At 38.4% G+C, this 16656-nt stretch overlaps 1 protein-coding gene across 5 annotated transcripts; it reads left to right on the top strand.

The window, feature by feature from the left end:
* The first annotated feature begins 3031 nt into the window (after positions 1–3031).
* Positions 3032–14765, top strand: LOC111329519 (uncharacterized). 5 transcript variants are annotated; one of them, XM_088754975.1, is made up of 7 exons: positions 3032–3222; positions 3378–3461; positions 3857–4206; positions 4512–5133; positions 5938–6176; positions 10463–10753; positions 12699–14765. In XM_088754975.1, exons 3-7 carry the CDS (start codon positions 3867–3869, stop codon positions 14189–14191), a joined length of 2985 nt encoding a protein of 994 aa, XP_088611101.1. In that variant the 5' UTR covers positions 3032–3222; positions 3378–3461; positions 3857–3866; the 3' UTR covers positions 14192–14765. The 5 variants fall into 5 exon arrangements, with proteins under 5 accessions (XP_088611101.1, XP_088611102.1, XP_088611100.1 ...); XM_088754976.1 differs by lacking the exon at positions 3378–3461 and having other exon boundaries at positions 5938–6134; XM_088754974.1 differs by lacking the exon at positions 3378–3461.
* Positions 14766–16656: the final 1891 nt, after the last annotated feature.

The raw sequence follows: 16656 nt of genomic DNA, 5'->3' as shown, positions 1-16656 counted from the left end.
ATGATATCCTCTGCTCTAAGTTGAAAACACTTGACATAAATCCATACGTGACCAATTGGATTATTAGTTTTTTACAAAACAGGAAACAAAGAGTTGTTGTTGATGCCATTGTTACGGATTATTTAAATATCAATAGGGGTGTCCCTCAGGGGACAGTTTTGGGCCCTATACTATTTTCTATTATGGTCAACGATATTAAGGCCATTCTACCAAATCAGAATTTACTTGTGAAATATGCTGATGATTTAACATTAAGTATTCCAGTAAAATCGCGGGCTAACAACGGCAATTCAGCAGCTGATGAGGTCCAATCGATCGTCGCATGGACATCTGCTAACCGTATGCAACTAAATTTCAAGAAAACGTGGGAGATGCTTCTTAGAGGTAAATCCACTATGGCCTTACCTGCTCCTCTGGTTTCTATAGAGCGTAAACCATGTCTGAAGTTGTTGGGTGTGACTTTTCAATCTGATCCGTGTAACTGGGATTTACATTTTGATAATATTATATCGAAAGCCAGTAGTCGTCTGTACATCTTACGTGTTTGTAAATTCTATGGACTGCCGCTGGATCATCTTCATCTTCTTTTTATCAGTCTTATTCTACCTATATTTACATATGCTGTAGAAGTATGGGGCTGCGCGTACTATCATAAGTATCTGAGTCGCATAGACAGGCTGTTCAGGAGAGCTTTTAAGCTTGGCTACTGTAAAGAGCTTTTTTCGATTGAAAATATTATTATTCTAAAAGATAAGAAGTTGTGGGCCAAGATCACCGACAGCGATTTTACAACAGCTTTAGATGACCTTTTGCCACCTGAGCGACCAATGGTTACGCTACGTAAGAGGCGCCATAATTATATTCTCCCGCTTGTCAGAACTGAACGTTTCAAGAGGACTTTTGTTAATAGATGTTTGTTCTCTTATTAGTTAGTTAGTTAGTAATTTAGTTAGTTCATTAGTTTTATACTTGCTGAGTTCATATCATTGTAACTAAACACGTTTGTTGTTTAGAATGCTTAATAAAGACTTTATTATTATTATTATTATTATTATTATTATTAAACATTACGATACTGGTCAGTGAAGTCGTATAGTTCGATAGCGTGTTGACGCCTGCTGCAAGTCCCTGCTCTGACTTGTTCTCTGGTTCACGAGAGTCAACTGAATTTTCTTGTTTTTTCACTAAGTAAGTTCGAGCGAAGCGAGGCACATAAGTAAAAAATAGAAAAACATCTTCATCTGACAGAAATGGTAATATGTATGGTACAATCATAAGTTTTACAATGTAATTTATGTGAACTCGAATTTGTAGGAAAAAAATTTAAAAGAAAAAATGAATATAAGGGAAGTCAGAATTCTTCAAAGGCAACTTCCCTGAAATCAAACGGTGTTTTTAATACCAGGCACTGTTTAAAAAGCCGGACGAAGCAATGGCTCACCAATAGTGATTCTTTTAAACTATGGAAACTGTTAAACAGTAACACAGACATCTTCTACATCCTGCAACTGACTTTGATTGCTTTATTCAGCTCTGTAAACTTTGAAAGAGTTTAAGAATCAAAACTGAACATTTTAGTGTTATAGGTGTATACTTTAATGGCTTGTATTGTTTTCTAGTTATCTTAGTTTGAAGGCTGATTGTTGGCTTTCAAAAAAGATATTGAACTATAATATTTACAATTATAAAATAAAGCTTAAGACAACAAGTATGGAAATTTTTAATTTTCTGCCTTGTACCCCTATATTTTTGGGACGCTTGAAGCAATTTATTAGGCAGGCGTAGTTGATCCTCAGACTGACTTTGTTAACGCTCTCGTCGCATGTTGTGATATTAATCTTCAAATAATTGGGATATTGCCTTTTGACCCCTTTTTCGACTGGGAGATCGTTTTTTGACGGGAGATTACGACACTGAAGATTGCTGCAATGGAGGCTTGTATACGAGATGTACGGGAGTGGATGATCAAAGATAAGCTCAACATCAACGACGAAAAGTCTGAGTTTATTCTTCTTTGCCCTCGAGCGCCAAACTTGTACAGCAGGTTTCCTTTACCTCCATAATATAAGCAGGATAAGAAAATTCTTAACTCAAGAAATCACGGAGAATTTGATACGTGCGTTCGTTATGAGCCGCATCGACTATTGTAATTCTCTACCGTATGGATTACCTAATTGTCTTGTATCTAAAATGCAATGCGTTCAAAATGCTGCCACAAGACTGGTACATAGAGCACCCAGATATTGTCACATTACCCCGTTGTTAACAGAACTTCATTGGTTAAATGCTAAACATAGAATTGACTTTAAGATAATCCTTATAACCTGTAAGGCTATTCATGGAACAGCACCAGAATATATTAAGAAGTTAGTCTCCCTTCAACAGAACTCCCAGCATGGACTACCTTCTGATAACATTATGCTACTAACACCATTAGCTAAAAAAACCTTGCCAACTCTTGGTGACCTTGCATTTACTGCTGCTGTCACTCGTCTCTGGAACTCCTTGCCAACAGAGATAAGAGAGGAGCAGAGTCTTAATACTCTCAAGAAAAAGCTCAAGACTCATCTTTTTAGGATCGCATATTTAAATTAGAATTTATATTTTACAACTTTTATTAACTTTTTATAACTTTTAGCCCATCACATAGTTTGTATTTATTTGTTTTTAGATTTTTAAGATTGTAAAGCGCTTTTGAAAACGTATGTTGAATGTGTATATGCTTTTGAAAACGTATGTTGAATGTAAATAAACATAATATTATATTCACGTATGATGCACGATCCTCGCAGTAGAGATACGATGAATATATGAAGTTCGTATATTTTGAACTGCGGTTATAGATATGTATATCTATATAGCTATACCGCATATTATTAAAAACTAGATCATTGGATAATGCGATAGCGAAATTCGTACCCAACCTCCCAATGAATGTTGAATCCTCACGGCGCGTACACGGCGCAGAGAATCACTAAGAATAACATCTGGGTACGAGTTAGCAGTTTGCTAAAATAATATCCCATAATAATAATCACGCTTCACCTCGCGGTTGAACGGATTTGTAGCGGATCTGTGTCGGTCGTCGTAGATTCCTTCTATATTAATCTGTGAATTCATTTTTTATTATAGATGGTTTGACCATTACGTAGTTTTCCTTTTCTTCCTGAACGATCAGACGAAGGGAAGAACCCAAATATTTTGACGTTGCTCTGAAAAAAGGTAAATACTGTCATAGTTTCGAATTGCGCGTGGTGACTGGAAGTTGTTCAAGCACGTTAATCGAACGAATTATCTAATGGACGCACTGCAGTGAAACGTAATTTAGTTGTTTGATATGGTTACAGAAAAGCTTTTCGTGCTTGTTCAACATTTAGGCTGTTTCTGAAAGGGGGAAGACTTTCGGAAACGTCAACACTGCATTGATCTGGCATCTGCGAATAGATTGGCTTCGAACACAGGTCAGGTGTTTTTTTGATCCCGTTAAAGTTGTCTGTGATTTTTCCTTGGCTGACTAATCCTTGGCTATTATTAAAGGAATTTTGGTAGTCTACATTTTTGGACTTTCTGTTGGGTGATTTTCTCCACAGCAAGTTTTTTTTCGAAGTGCATTCGAGAGTATTATCATGGCTTGTTCATTGCTGGAAATTAAAAAAAAAATCTGGTATCATCAGACAAAAACTGCAATTCCTTGACAAAACAAAGATGATGATTATGGTTTCGTGCCTGAAGGCTTTTTCATCTAACCTTGGAAGTCCAAAAGTATGATTTTGCATCGGCAAAGTTCAACATTCTGAGTTTTTTTATTTCTTTTTTCTGTTGTCTTGTTGGTAACAAGTGTTTTTTTAATTTCCAGTAAAAACAGCATGAACTCTGATCTAAAAGTGGCTCCTAATGATATGAAAGACACAAGGTTCCGTGATAATCGTAAGGGATCCCCTGAGCGATGGGGCAAGCCAGGGAGACGTGAAAATACTCCACCTAAGGAGACCAACAGAAGTGACCCGCACTCTATTAGGTGTCGTGTTTTCATCGGTAACCTTCAGATGAGCCGCAAGGAGCTTGAAGATATTTTTGTTCAGTATGGCAAAGTAGTGGGATGCTCAGTTCATAATAACTATGGTTTTGTACAATTTGAAGATGAAAAGGCAGCTGATGCTGCAGTTGCAAAAGAAAATGGCCAAGTTTATTGTGGCAAACGAGTAGGTGAGTCAGTGAGAAGAAGATGCAGCAAGGACAGAGTGTATAGCAGTTTGGAATGGGGTCAGATGTTGCAGAGGAGCCTTAGACCAAAATTCAATATAATGTTGAATTTTTTTTTTTTTTGTCGCACAGTTATTTCAATGGCCAAATCTTAGTGGGATTTTGCATAATGAAAAGTAAAACTTTCTCAAAAACATCTCAAACAGCCTAGGTCTGGTGAAAAGGGTATGTTGTTCTTAGTTTCGTATGTTACCTTGGTGTATTTCCAAGAGATTCTTGGTGATGTTTATGCATTTTTTAAATTGTAGATGTCAACTTAGCTGGTGACAGAAGAAAAGAAAAGATGGACGAGAGACCACGTGACAGAGACTCGCGACCACCCTTCGCCTTCAACAGGCGAGAACGAGAATTTGAGCGGGAAGGAAACAGACCATTTAGGAAATCTCCCCCACGTGATAGACCAAGATTTGAAGATTATGATCGCTTCCCATCACGGTTTGAGCCACCTCCTTTTGATCGGCGGGGGAGGTCTCCATCTCCACCTCGGAGAATGGAAGACCGTCCTTATGGTGGTGGTAGAAATGATGATTTCTACATGCGAGACAGATACAGGAATGAACCTACTCCCAGGGAGCCATACCCACGGCATGGGTTTGATCACAGAGGTGATCCATACGACAGAGATAGGAGGGATCCATATGATTCTCCAAGGGGCCCATACCCAGACAGAAGGGATGATCGGTTTGATCGGTATGACTCCTATGGAAGGGATGGCCGTGAGAGCCGAGATTACCCTCGACCTGGAGATTATCCAGGTCCAGCAAAGAGGCCAAGAATGGATTATGATGGTCCTGATGATATTTACAGTAGCAGCAAAACTATTGAGGCTCCAACTGACTGTGTTATAGTAGTCATGAACAAACAACAAAGGTAATTGCTGGCAAGTGCCATTTCATTTTCAGTTAGTTGTTGACATTTTTTTTCGTGAAGAACTGGGCTTTTTCAGAAAAGATTAGTTTTTGATTTTCATTTTGTTCTCAAGAAAGGTGAGATATGTGGGAGCTGTATTGAGCACACCATTTTGCTGTTGTTGGTGTTATGATGACCTTCAACTTTCGCAGGTGTGCGAGATCAACTTGTGAGCTCATTAGCAGCGGTGGAAACAATAAAATCCACAGTTGTCAGTCGTCTCTCAAACATCTTGAATTATACACTTTGAAGGAAATAACTGAATATTATAGCATGGATGAGAAAACAAGCATGTTTTTTTTCTCAAAAGTTCCTGGATCATATTAGGTCCAGAGGCCTTATTTTTAAGTCTCTGAGAAACTTTGTTTCTTAAAAATTAATCCTTCCAATATTCTTTAAAAAGAGAAACTTTTTTGCCCTTCTTGTTTGATCTTGGAAAGCTTTGCTGAAATTTCTCTGCAAGAAAATAATTTCTGTTGAGTCTGTTTAATGCAAATTGTAAAGATGTCTTTTTTGGCAAAAGTATACCGGTGCTCTGAAGTGATCTTTTGTTTTATATGGATAGATTTCCCTACTTGGTAAGGAGATTTTTGGTTTAAGCCCCACCCTGTTAGGAATCACAGCTGACCTCGGCAAATTCCTTTTAATGCAAAGGCTTTTGCCACTTCTGTCATTCAGAATTTTTATTGATGTGGTTATGTAATTTTTGGAAGTCCAGAATTTGCCCAAATTCATTTACAAGTACGTTCTTTGTCTTCTATGCAGAGGCTATGCAGAGCTGGTTCAAAGAAGACTGAAGTCTGTTGGACTGGTGGTAGATCTGCACTTTCATGGAACTCAACCAATTGTGGAACTCTTGGATGATGTGGCTCGGCGTGGCGTGTTGTATGCAATAGTGATTACCAGCCAACATGAGGTGCATCGCTCAGTGACCGTCAACATTCTGCATGGATCACCCCAAGGTAAAGATGAAACACCCCTTGCAGGGAAAACAACACATGCTGGTAAGGGGTTCATGGGGGAGAGGACAAGAGTATTGAAAGTTCAATCATAATGACAAAGCCTGTCAATGAAATGAAAATGTCTTAACTACGTAATTTTCAGGGAATTCAGTAATTCAAAACATTATGCTTCCGCATTCAGATAGAAAGCTCTTTATGAAGCAGGGCTTACCATGCACTCATTGAGAACAAAAATGTTAGTTATTATGTTTATTCTAAATCTCCCAGCTTCAATGAATACAATTGAAGATTGGTTTTTCTTAGGTAAAAATGCTGTGCTATGTAAAGCATTTAAAAACTATTATGGGCCTTCAAAAACATATATTTTGTGTTGAATTGCTACACATACCCTGCCTAAATGAATAACAACACTAAAGTATAGGTGGCATCATCATGACAGCATTGTCATTATGCCCTGTGTTTTAGCTAAGGGTTTTGGTTTGGGAATATGTGACTAGAGGGTTTATAATCAGCTGGCTCATCGGAGTGTTTACATGCAAATCAGTTTGTCGACAACAAGTTGGATTCAAATGTCATCCTAGCCCACAACAGGATGATTGTTGGCCACCATGCATGCGTATCAGACAGAAGGTATGGTATAAACCCTGGGTCAAGGTGATACATCACATATAAATATGCTTACTTGAACTTAGAACCACATTAGGATTTTTTTGGCTGAGTTTGGATCTTTTGTAAACCCAGGCGTGAATGGTTTCTTAAATTTTTATGTTCTTTTATCTTTCTCTTTTTCTTGAAAATGAAACATGCTCTCTTTGTTACAATTTTAATTTTAATATCTAATTTAGCTATCAGTCAGTGGATGATCCTTGTACACTGAACACACAGAGCCTACAACCATTGTGATGCACTTTGTGTGAATTGTAATTGCTTAGTTATTTCCTATATATATTTGTTCATCATTTATTTCTCTTACAATTAATGATACAACAATGCAATTTATGTAGCCAGGACACTGTACCTAAAAGACAGCTACGATTGTCTCAATACTATAAAATAGTGCAAATGAAGGGTAACTGGCTGCCTAAAGTCACCTTATTAGTTAAAAATGCAAGGTTGTCATTTAATTATTTAATTTTGCTGTTCGGGAAAAAAAACTCTAAAAATTGCTTGTCGCATTAGTATTAATCCTATTATTCACTCCACTACCACCACCACTCGTACTTTTACTCTTATTAAATTCGATTATATTATTAGAAGTATTATTTTATTGATAGGGACTGTCTGAATGCTATAGTCTACATGTACGTTCTCTTGACATTCTATTGTTAATTTTTTCTTCATTGTGATAACTTATCTGCACATGTCCTGCTCTCTTCTTTTTGTCCAATTCTTGTCATCTGATCAAAAGAATGTAAAATATTTATGTTTGACAATAGCAAGATGATTATAGGTTAATTATAAAACAAAATTTGCAACAAACATATCTCAAGGAAGTCTTTCCTGTTCTCTTTTGAATTGATCTTTTTATAATGAACTGAAAATTGCAAGCTGCAGACATTGCCTCTTAATTACTGTAACTGTCATGTATGAGCAAGGAAAGGAAAACAATACTCAAGCTTAACATATTCCAAAAGAAATAGGAGTGGGTACATATTTCAACAAAATAAAACTTATAAGATGTACCACTTTGTCTCAGCATCCTGTGTTACAGTAAATATAGCAAAACCAAGAAATAGCTTTAAACTCAACTTTATATCTTCAAGATTGAACACCATTAAGTTTTCCACATGTTATAGGGGTGTATTTTTTTTTTCTGGAATCTCTTTTCAAATGAGTGCCATAAAGCAGGTAGTTTAAAGAGCTTCTCTAAGAAATGACTTGCACTTAACTTATCATTACAGCATGTTTTTAGCTAACTAGTGTTGTTAATTGGTCAAATTATTAATCATGATTGGTTATTATAGTGGAGCTCGCAGTGCATGCAGCGAAGCCCCATATTTATACAAAATGGTAGTAGTGACCCATCAAGCCACAAAAATTTGGACTTTTGACCGTACAGGTGTCCGTACAAGGTGCTACTTTTAGCATGCATGGTTAACTGTACCACAGGTACACTAACACCGTGGCTTTGTCCAGTAGTTCAGTGGTCAGTGCACTTGGTTCTGAGGCGGACCCAGGTTTGAGTACTGGCCAGGGCAAGGCGTTGTTGTTGTTTTTGTTTTTGTTTCTTTTAAGCATTTTCTTATGTTTAAATACAAAATAGAAATTAAGAAAAAAATAGGAAAATAATAAAAAAAGAGAAAAACACACACACACACACCCTTATATAGTACAAATAGAAGTATACTAAGCTAAAACACACACACAAAACTATTACAGCAGTACAGTTACCCAGTATATAATGCAAGGCGTTGTGCCCTTGAGACATGCAGGAAAAAAGAAATGCGAGCTCCGCTTTTAGGCTTGGCTAAATCTATATATTATTGATCAGACAGAATCCTGTTATGAATTGTTATAAATTGTACACACACACACACACACTACGTATAGGTTTTATAAATAATATTTATAATAACATTACCCACAAGCTACTAAGCTTAACTTTCTATTGTGTTTGAATACGGGTAAAAGGTTTTACTTTCATCTTCAATAATGTGGCATGCATACATACAATAGAGGGTTATCAAACTTTTCTGGAAGCAGGGTTTATGCTCAAGATACCTGATGAACAGAGATTCTTCACTTTACAACCTGTTTAGAGATGTGTAGAATGTTGTTTGACTTCTCCTGTATTATTTGGAGTGAACTATGTTGTCACTCAACTTAACTGTTATTCTTTCATCATGGTGCTGGATATGTATAAGTGCAAGTGGTTATGATAACTTTGGTGTTTGTCAGATGCACTAGAAACAATTCTTTTACTAGGAAAACAACCCCCGCCTCCCCCCCCCCCCCCCAAGTATCTCTTAAATGGCCTCTTAATTTTCTCCCCTTTTTCTGTTTTCAACCTAATAAACCATTGATCATTTTTGAACTTTTGTATTTTGTAATGGTTCATGGTGAAAACAAAAAAGCAAGTACCAACCATATTATTGTAATTACTCTTCTAATCAGAGATGGCACTGACTACTTTGTCACTAAATAAGGGTTCACTCATGTGGTAAACTGAAATACCTTGTGGGATAATTTTTTCTTGTTTTGCTCTAATTTTGTAAATATGACAAGTGTTGGTCTCTTTTCAGTTGGTACAATTGCCATCTTATTTCAAGTTACTTGAGTAACACTTTGGTACATTATAGAGTGTAATCTTTACTATACAGACCCTTTGTTCTTATTTTTGTTCTATAACTGTACTTATGATTTAGTTTACTTGGTTTCAGTGGAAGAAACTTAGAGACCACCTCTCTCTTAAACCAACTTGTATCACCCCTCCTAAACCATCTACAGAATATCTTTCTCTCTTTCTCATTGCACTTAAATTAATTTAGTTATTCATTGTAAAAGTGATACTCGGGGTAAGTTGTACTTGTTTGTCAAATGACAAAGTCATGCACACAGAGATCTGCTTTGTAAATAGTCTTTATATAATATTTATTCACAGTGAAGTTGTGATGTTCCTAAAATGTAGAATCTTTAACTGACTGAGAAGTTGTTTATTTAACCAAAATATAGAATTCAACTTTCTGAAAATTGTGGACAAAAATCTAGAGATTTTTTATCAAACTTTCCACAAAACAACAGTCTAACAGTTTGAAACCTAGTAGTGCTCCTTGAACAAGTACCAGGAAGCTGTCAATACTTGATCATCACAAGGGGGTGAATATGTTAAAGAATCATTTCCACAAAATAAAATGTTGTGGCAGACAATTTTAGGTTTCATTTGTAAATATCATAGACCATTGAGAAAAGGACTGGGATGTGGGCCTAAAACTACGTTTGTTTCTTTTTCAAGCCAGTGGGCTTCGTTTTTTGTAAAAGTTTTACCATAGCATACCTTACACATGTAGTTATGTGTAATTGATTTATATGCTATGAGTGGGTTAGACTTTGTTTATGCACCGTTTGATGGTACACTTGCATTATGGGCTATAGTCCATGTACAATATTTCTTTTAAGTCACCTGTGGCATGTGTGGGGAATAAAATGTTTGGTTGGGAAGGGGAAGTAGTTATACTTAACCAGCATAGTCCATCACCAAAACCAACATCCATAAGAGAAAAAACAAATTTATTCTTTGTTTCATGACCTACTTGTTATTTGGTTTAAGAATCAACTATGGATGTTGCCATCTCTTGTTTCAACTTGAGACCCATTTTATCTCCATACAGAGCATAGAAACATGCCTCTCGATGATGCTATGAGACTTGTTGGTCAAAATTTTGATCAGTACATGCAAGATCTTCGTGAAAGAGCAAAAGCTAGCAGTGTTCAGGGAAGTAGCAAAGATGTCAGTGAGACAGTTTCCAAAGAAGAGAAATCATCCGAGATATCATCCCTTTTGAGTAAAGCTGCAGCCGGTGGGAGCCTTTCTTCAGACCAGTTAGCAAAGCTGATTGATAATTTGTCGAAACGCCAGCAAGAAGTTGTAGGAAGCACCTCAACAGCCAATGGCAAGGGAGGTAAAAACTCACCACGTGATTTTTTTTTTCTCTGCAGTCATCCAACCGTTGTCACCATGGTCTTGGAAACTATGTCAGCTTAAATTAAGATGTACTGCAATTTCTTTGCTCTTGACAGGAAATTAGATATGCATCGTGTAATGCCGATTCACTTCAAAACTTAATTCTTCAGATTGCACCATAAATACTAAAATTGTGAGGGAAAATGAAATTTCGGCTCTTATTTCTCTATTGGTCTGATTTCAATGATAAATTAAAACAATAAAAATTTTTCGGATGAGGAATGAACATACCATTCACCTTCAAAAATCTATAACATCCTTACCTTAACTGAAGACGTTTTGAAGGTTTGTTTTGAAAATCTTGAAATTTGTTTCTTTAATATAATTGGTATTATACAAATTTGGGTAAGGAGTTACTTGCCATCTAAAATGTGGCTTATAATCAGAGCTGACTGATTTTTATGGACCTGAAAATGGAACTTTCCGGTTGTAATTGAATTAACATGTAACTGGAGGGAAGATGCCTCTCAGGGTGTACTGATCTTAGGGAACAACACTCGCTCTCGCCTGAGGACTATGACAGGGATATACTTGCATTGTGTGCCTACTCCTTTATAAGTCAAAACTGACATGTTGGCGGCTTGCTGGTAGAGTGAGATTGGCTATTCTGTTCAAGTGAAGAATGCGTGCTATAACGTCCCGTATGTGACGTTTGTTCTACCTTGGAAATCACACAATATGGCACGTTTAATTCAAATCCACCATTCTTAATTCCGGTAGTAATGGCCTGTCATCAATGTGTCATGCATCTCTTCAGAGATACATTTCTATTTTATCGGATTGGAGATCCAATGATCCTTGCTTTAGCTATACGTCGTGTAAATTTTCCTTCCTCACCTCAGCGGTCCCGTAGTCTGGTGGGTCGTTGGGGCTCCACATGTGAATCTGCAACCAATCTACTCGATTATTCTTGCGAGTATTCTAGAAGTTGATCAGTGTTGAATATGAGGTAGAAAGTGGAGTCATAATGCACCATCTAGATGAAATGATTGAGAATGGTCTCTGTAGAAACAAGCCTTCTTTGGACATTATTTACCCTGTTTAAGGCTCGGAGAGATATTTTCAAATGGCCTGGAGAAAGTCTAGTGCAGAAACTGGAACGTAATTAGCTTCCTTAGTAGTTAGTAGGAAGTGGTGTTACGAACTAAGGCCGCGCTCTCTATTCCAAAATAATGAGTTTCTTTAGAGGTCTGATGTTCTCGGATATCCTATTCAATAAAAATCTTAAAACTTATGCTAAGCATTAGAAACAGATTTGGATGTCCTCGCCTGAAATTTGTGATATCGAGATAATATCTGAGACCAGCTATAATGAAAGATTTATGTCAGTTAGAAAATGAAATCTATCGAAAATTAATCTAAAATCCTGTCACGGTTTTTATCATATTGATATTCAAACCGTAGGAAACTTCTTTTGATTCGTTTTTGGATTAATTCTCTGAGCCAGATGTAACTAGAATTTTGGCGAATTAATCAGGGATGTCTTAGCATTTAACAAGCAGGCAGACTCAATATAATTGAAAAGCTGTTCCATACATGAAAACTGCATTTATCACTTCTCTGATAAGGTCGATAACCAATTGCTCTGATAAAAAGGGTTGACGAATGACATTTAGCCAAAGACTACTTATTTAAAATCTACTTGTCTGTTATATAATTACTCACGTTCAGTTACTCATTGATTGAAGATGGCATAAGCATGCCGAAACATGTGTCTAAAAAAAGTTGCATATTTCTTACAAAATCTTAATTTGTTTTAAAAAGTGTGAAATTGATATATTGAGCTGCTGCGCTCCTTCCTTTGCTGTTTTCTGTTTGTTGTTTTGTGTCTAAAATATTGTTATTGTTCATCATAGTTCCATTTGCACCCGCTTTCTCACCAGGTTTAGCGACAACTCAACCAAGCCAGCCCGCCGTGGATCCACAGTCAATCGCCAAGCAACAAGCCGACCTTCAAGCTAAGATACTAAGCATTTTAAACCCTGGAGGAGTCGCCAAACCTGGTGTAACCTCGAGTAGTTCTCTTACTCAGCAGGCAGCCATGCCAAGTGTTGTCCCCTCACCAAGCGTTGCAACTGCAGCGAAATCGGCAGCACTGAGCACTACCGCAAAACCGATCTTTCCTCTATATCTCGCCCAACAAAAACCTGTTACACCTATAACGGGTAGTGGTGGATACTTATCATCTTCAGCAGCACCTGGTCTAGGGGCTCTAGCAGGTGTGACAGGATCAGAGACTTTGTCTTCTACTCCATTAAATCAAATTGGAAAATCTCCCCAAAGTGCATTACAATATGGTGCTACATCTGCATCCAGTGCGTATTCTGCTGCTGCTATTAGAACAACACCATCCGCTGCATATCAGTACACCAAACCCGGAGCCCAAGGAGTCCAAAGCACCTACGCTACCGGTGCTAACCGAGCTGCTACAGCTTCATCAAGCTCTTCTTATGGTTCTCCGGCAAGCCAGCGATCTCAGACCTACTCAGCTGGAACACAAGCTCAGAAACCAACGGCCACTTCTCCCTCGCAGTCTCCAATTTCTGCTATTTCAAAAGCTGGTCTTGCTGGACAGGCGATAGGAACAATTGGCGTGCAGAGACCGAATGCAGTTGGCCGTGGATCGTCTGGTAGTTTGGGTGGTCCAAGACCTAGTACAGGTGCCCCTGGAGTCCAGATGAGAGCCCCATATCCAATGGCTTCTAAAGGTAGAGCTGGTTTACTAGGAGCTTCCCCAGCAGCTGGAGTTAGAGGACCTACACAAACAGTGAGAGCCCCTGCACCCTCAGGTTCTCCGGGTGTACGCATGGGAACCCCCAGAGGTCCCTCACCAGTGGGTCGAGGCACTGTTAGGACGCCATCCCCAGCAGGAATGCAGGGTCAAGCTCGTGGTAGAGCCATAGCAGTCCGTGGTGGAGCTATCTCTGTTCGTGGTGGGTCAGTCGGTGGAAAAGCTGGAACTGGTGCCACAAGCACGCCAGGCGTTGCCGCCTCGCAAACGGCCTCCCCAAATAGGGGTGCCCTTGTTCAGCGAGGTGCTTCAGTCGCACGCGGTATTCCAACCAGAGGAGGAGGAACTGCTCTAACACGCGGTTCTCCAGCAAACCGAGGTGCCGCTACTGCTCGCGGTGGCTTAGCACCTCGAGGGGGCCCTGCCTCTCGTGGTGGTCTGATTTCCCGAGGGGCTCCTCAAATGCGTGGTGCTCCAAATGCCCGTGGTGGTCCTTCACAACAAGGTGCCCCAATTCGTTCTTTGGGTCCCGGTGGAAGAAATGCTGGACAAGGCCCTATAAATCGTGGTGCCCCTCGGGGAAGGCCCATGATGCGTGGCGGTCCTGGTTTTAGAGGAGGTCGTGGAAACTCCGGCGGATACTAATAAAAGAACATGATCAAGAGTTTTGTAATTTTTTAATGCAGACTTGAACAGTATCATTAATTTACCCTGTCAGTGTATGTGCGGAGTGCATGCTTTTTATTTGCTTTTGGCGTTTTAGTTTTTGTGCATCGTAAAAAATAAAGTCTCTAACTCAGCGACTTTTGAAAGAGTAGAGTTTTATTTGTAATTTTATCAATTACAGTCTGGAATCTTGTTTCTATTTTACATATGCCTCTCTAATGTTGGCCAGTTGTCTTTGTATTCTCTTGCGAAGAGCATTCTTTAAAACATGTTTATTAAAGTCATAAAGTTTGACATAAAAACTGCTTTGTTCTTCTCAGAGTAAAATTAGACTTGAACGTGAATTATGCTGAAGTCGCCTTCAATTCACCAAGATGGCTGGCGAATAAACACGCTAATCTTACACTTAGTATATTTATTACTAAGTTATAAACGGTTTTACTGGAACTAATAGGGCCCTCGTCAAGGGTGGCTCATCTGGACATGTAACTTGTAACTCTTTCAGAATTATCCTTATTTCTGGTTTTCAGACCGAATACATTTTATTATGAAATTTCTGTTTTCTCTTTGGTCCGAATTATTATTCTTTCAGTATCTAAATGAATTCGCCTCTTTATTGTAGCTACTGCCTCCTATTGGAGGTGAAGCCACATATGTTGTCGAGATGAGTGAGGGGTAACAATAGAATTCCGATCTTGACCCAATTTTCACCCGATGTTTCTCGGTGCTACTTAATCTTTGTTTCAGAGTACTAAACAAAACGATAAACATCTCAAAATAATTTCAGGATGACGCCTTGAAAAACAAAGCTTTTCCTTGCAGAAATATCTTGAATGGTATGATCGGTGCATCCTGAAAACTCAGTGAAAACTTTTTTTTCCTTCGAAAAGAGAGCATCTCACCGTTTGAATGAGCGAATTATGCCCAGTATATCCCAAGATATTTCTTTTGGGGAGTTCTTGCCGTGACACCACAAAAGATAATAAACATCTTAAACATCAGTAGCCACATGCAGTCTTGGACTTCTTATTTTTTTAATGTCGTTGTATGTTTGCCCAAATTAGCTGCGTAATATTTTACCTTGCTATTTTATCGTCGAGTCACTAAGTTACCACAGGATTTACAATGTTTTGTAAATGGCTCGTTCATACAGGGAAGAGTAAAAAGAAGTCTAAAGGCTCTTCAGGAATCATAAACATACTGCCTGATCTTTCAACTACTCAAACCGAAAATTAAATCGTGATTTGCGTGTGAAGGAGTACACCCAGCACAAATAATATAAAGCGGGTTTGTTATACGGGTCGTTCATTTTTTTTGGAAGCTTTTAAAGTCGTAAGTAATTGTCACTGGTACCTTACATTTATACTTCGCTATACGAGGTTGAAGTGGTATTACTCTGCCTCAATAAACTCCGATACATTTGCCGATGCCGTGATCTTTCTAGTGACAGCTCACTGAAAGTTTGAAACTTTATTGCGCCTAGGGGTGAAATTTGCACTTAGTCATATGTGACCGTTGTTTGAATTGATTAAACATTTCTCCAGCTTTGTCGGAAATGTTGTTGGTTTTCCCTTCTAGACAAATTATAATTATCGTTTGACTCGCAGCGTCGACAAAATGGAAAGGATGTTATCATATTAATCGTCGATAGAAACATAGTTCTAAAGCTAACGTGGCTAGGAGACCTTCAGAAACCGGCTATCTGCAGTGGTAATTTAAGTGCAGGGAAAGATTTCCGCAAATGGCGCATTTGATAGCAGTCATTCTCTTTGTTTCTCTCCACGCTGTGGACGCAGTCAGAGTAATTCGGTTTTTCTTTCTAACCTTCGATTTGGTGTGCAAATGATCAAGTTGGCTCCTTATAGAGAAAACCACAGCAGAAGGCGGCTGTCGCCGACCAATTTAATCCACGACTTTTCAAATGTTTATTATTATGACAATCATTTGTATGATTACTAATGTTCTTATTGTTTTTTGTTATCGTTTGGAGGCGTTTCGGAGAACAGCCTGTGAGTGTTAGAGGTTGCGATTTACTTCGCAAGAACGTGCCTTTCGCTCGTAGTTTCATTGAAAATATGTAACCTTCATTGAAACTGATCATGAGTGTTGCTTGTTGTTTCACAAACGCCTATGTATTGCACTGGTAAGAAATTCGCTCATCAGTTGTGGTTATAATGGTTTATAAGAATCTACTGCATCAGTTTTTCGCCGCAAAGAACGTTGTTATAGCACAGACAGAGGACTACGGTACACAGCATGTCAACACAATCTACTCCTCCACACTACTAACCCATACCTCCCCGGACAAGACTCTAACAAACTAATGGCATGACCGGTAGCCAAGAGAGGTTGTGTCCTGCACGTACGGCATTACTGTGTCACACTGTTTCGTAGGATACTCAGTGATAGCCTACGAGAGAGACCCGTCAAAAATGGCGACTTAA

Source organism: Stylophora pistillata, chromosome 3, assembly GCF_964205215.1.
Source record: "Stylophora pistillata chromosome 3, jaStyPist1.2, whole genome shotgun sequence".
Classification (NCBI taxonomy): Eukaryota; Metazoa; Cnidaria; class Anthozoa; order Scleractinia; family Pocilloporidae; genus Stylophora; species Stylophora pistillata.
The sequence above is the reverse complement of the archived record's forward strand: the minus strand, read 5'-3'. Positions and strand labels throughout refer to the sequence as shown.

Excerpts from the sequence above, each read along its gene's own strand:
- LOC111329519 (XM_088754974.1), top strand. The coding sequence starts at position 3,867 with ATGAACTCTGATCTAAAAGTGGCTCCTAATGATATGAAAGACACAAGG. Across the intron at positions 6,177-10,462 it reads AGGGAAAACAACACATGCTG|AGCATAGAAACATGCCTCTC; the intron begins GTAAGGGGTTCA and ends ATCTCCATACAG. Across the intron at positions 10,754-12,698 it reads AACAGCCAATGGCAAGGGAG|GTTTAGCGACAACTCAACCA; the intron begins GTAAAAACTCAC and ends CTTTCTCACCAG.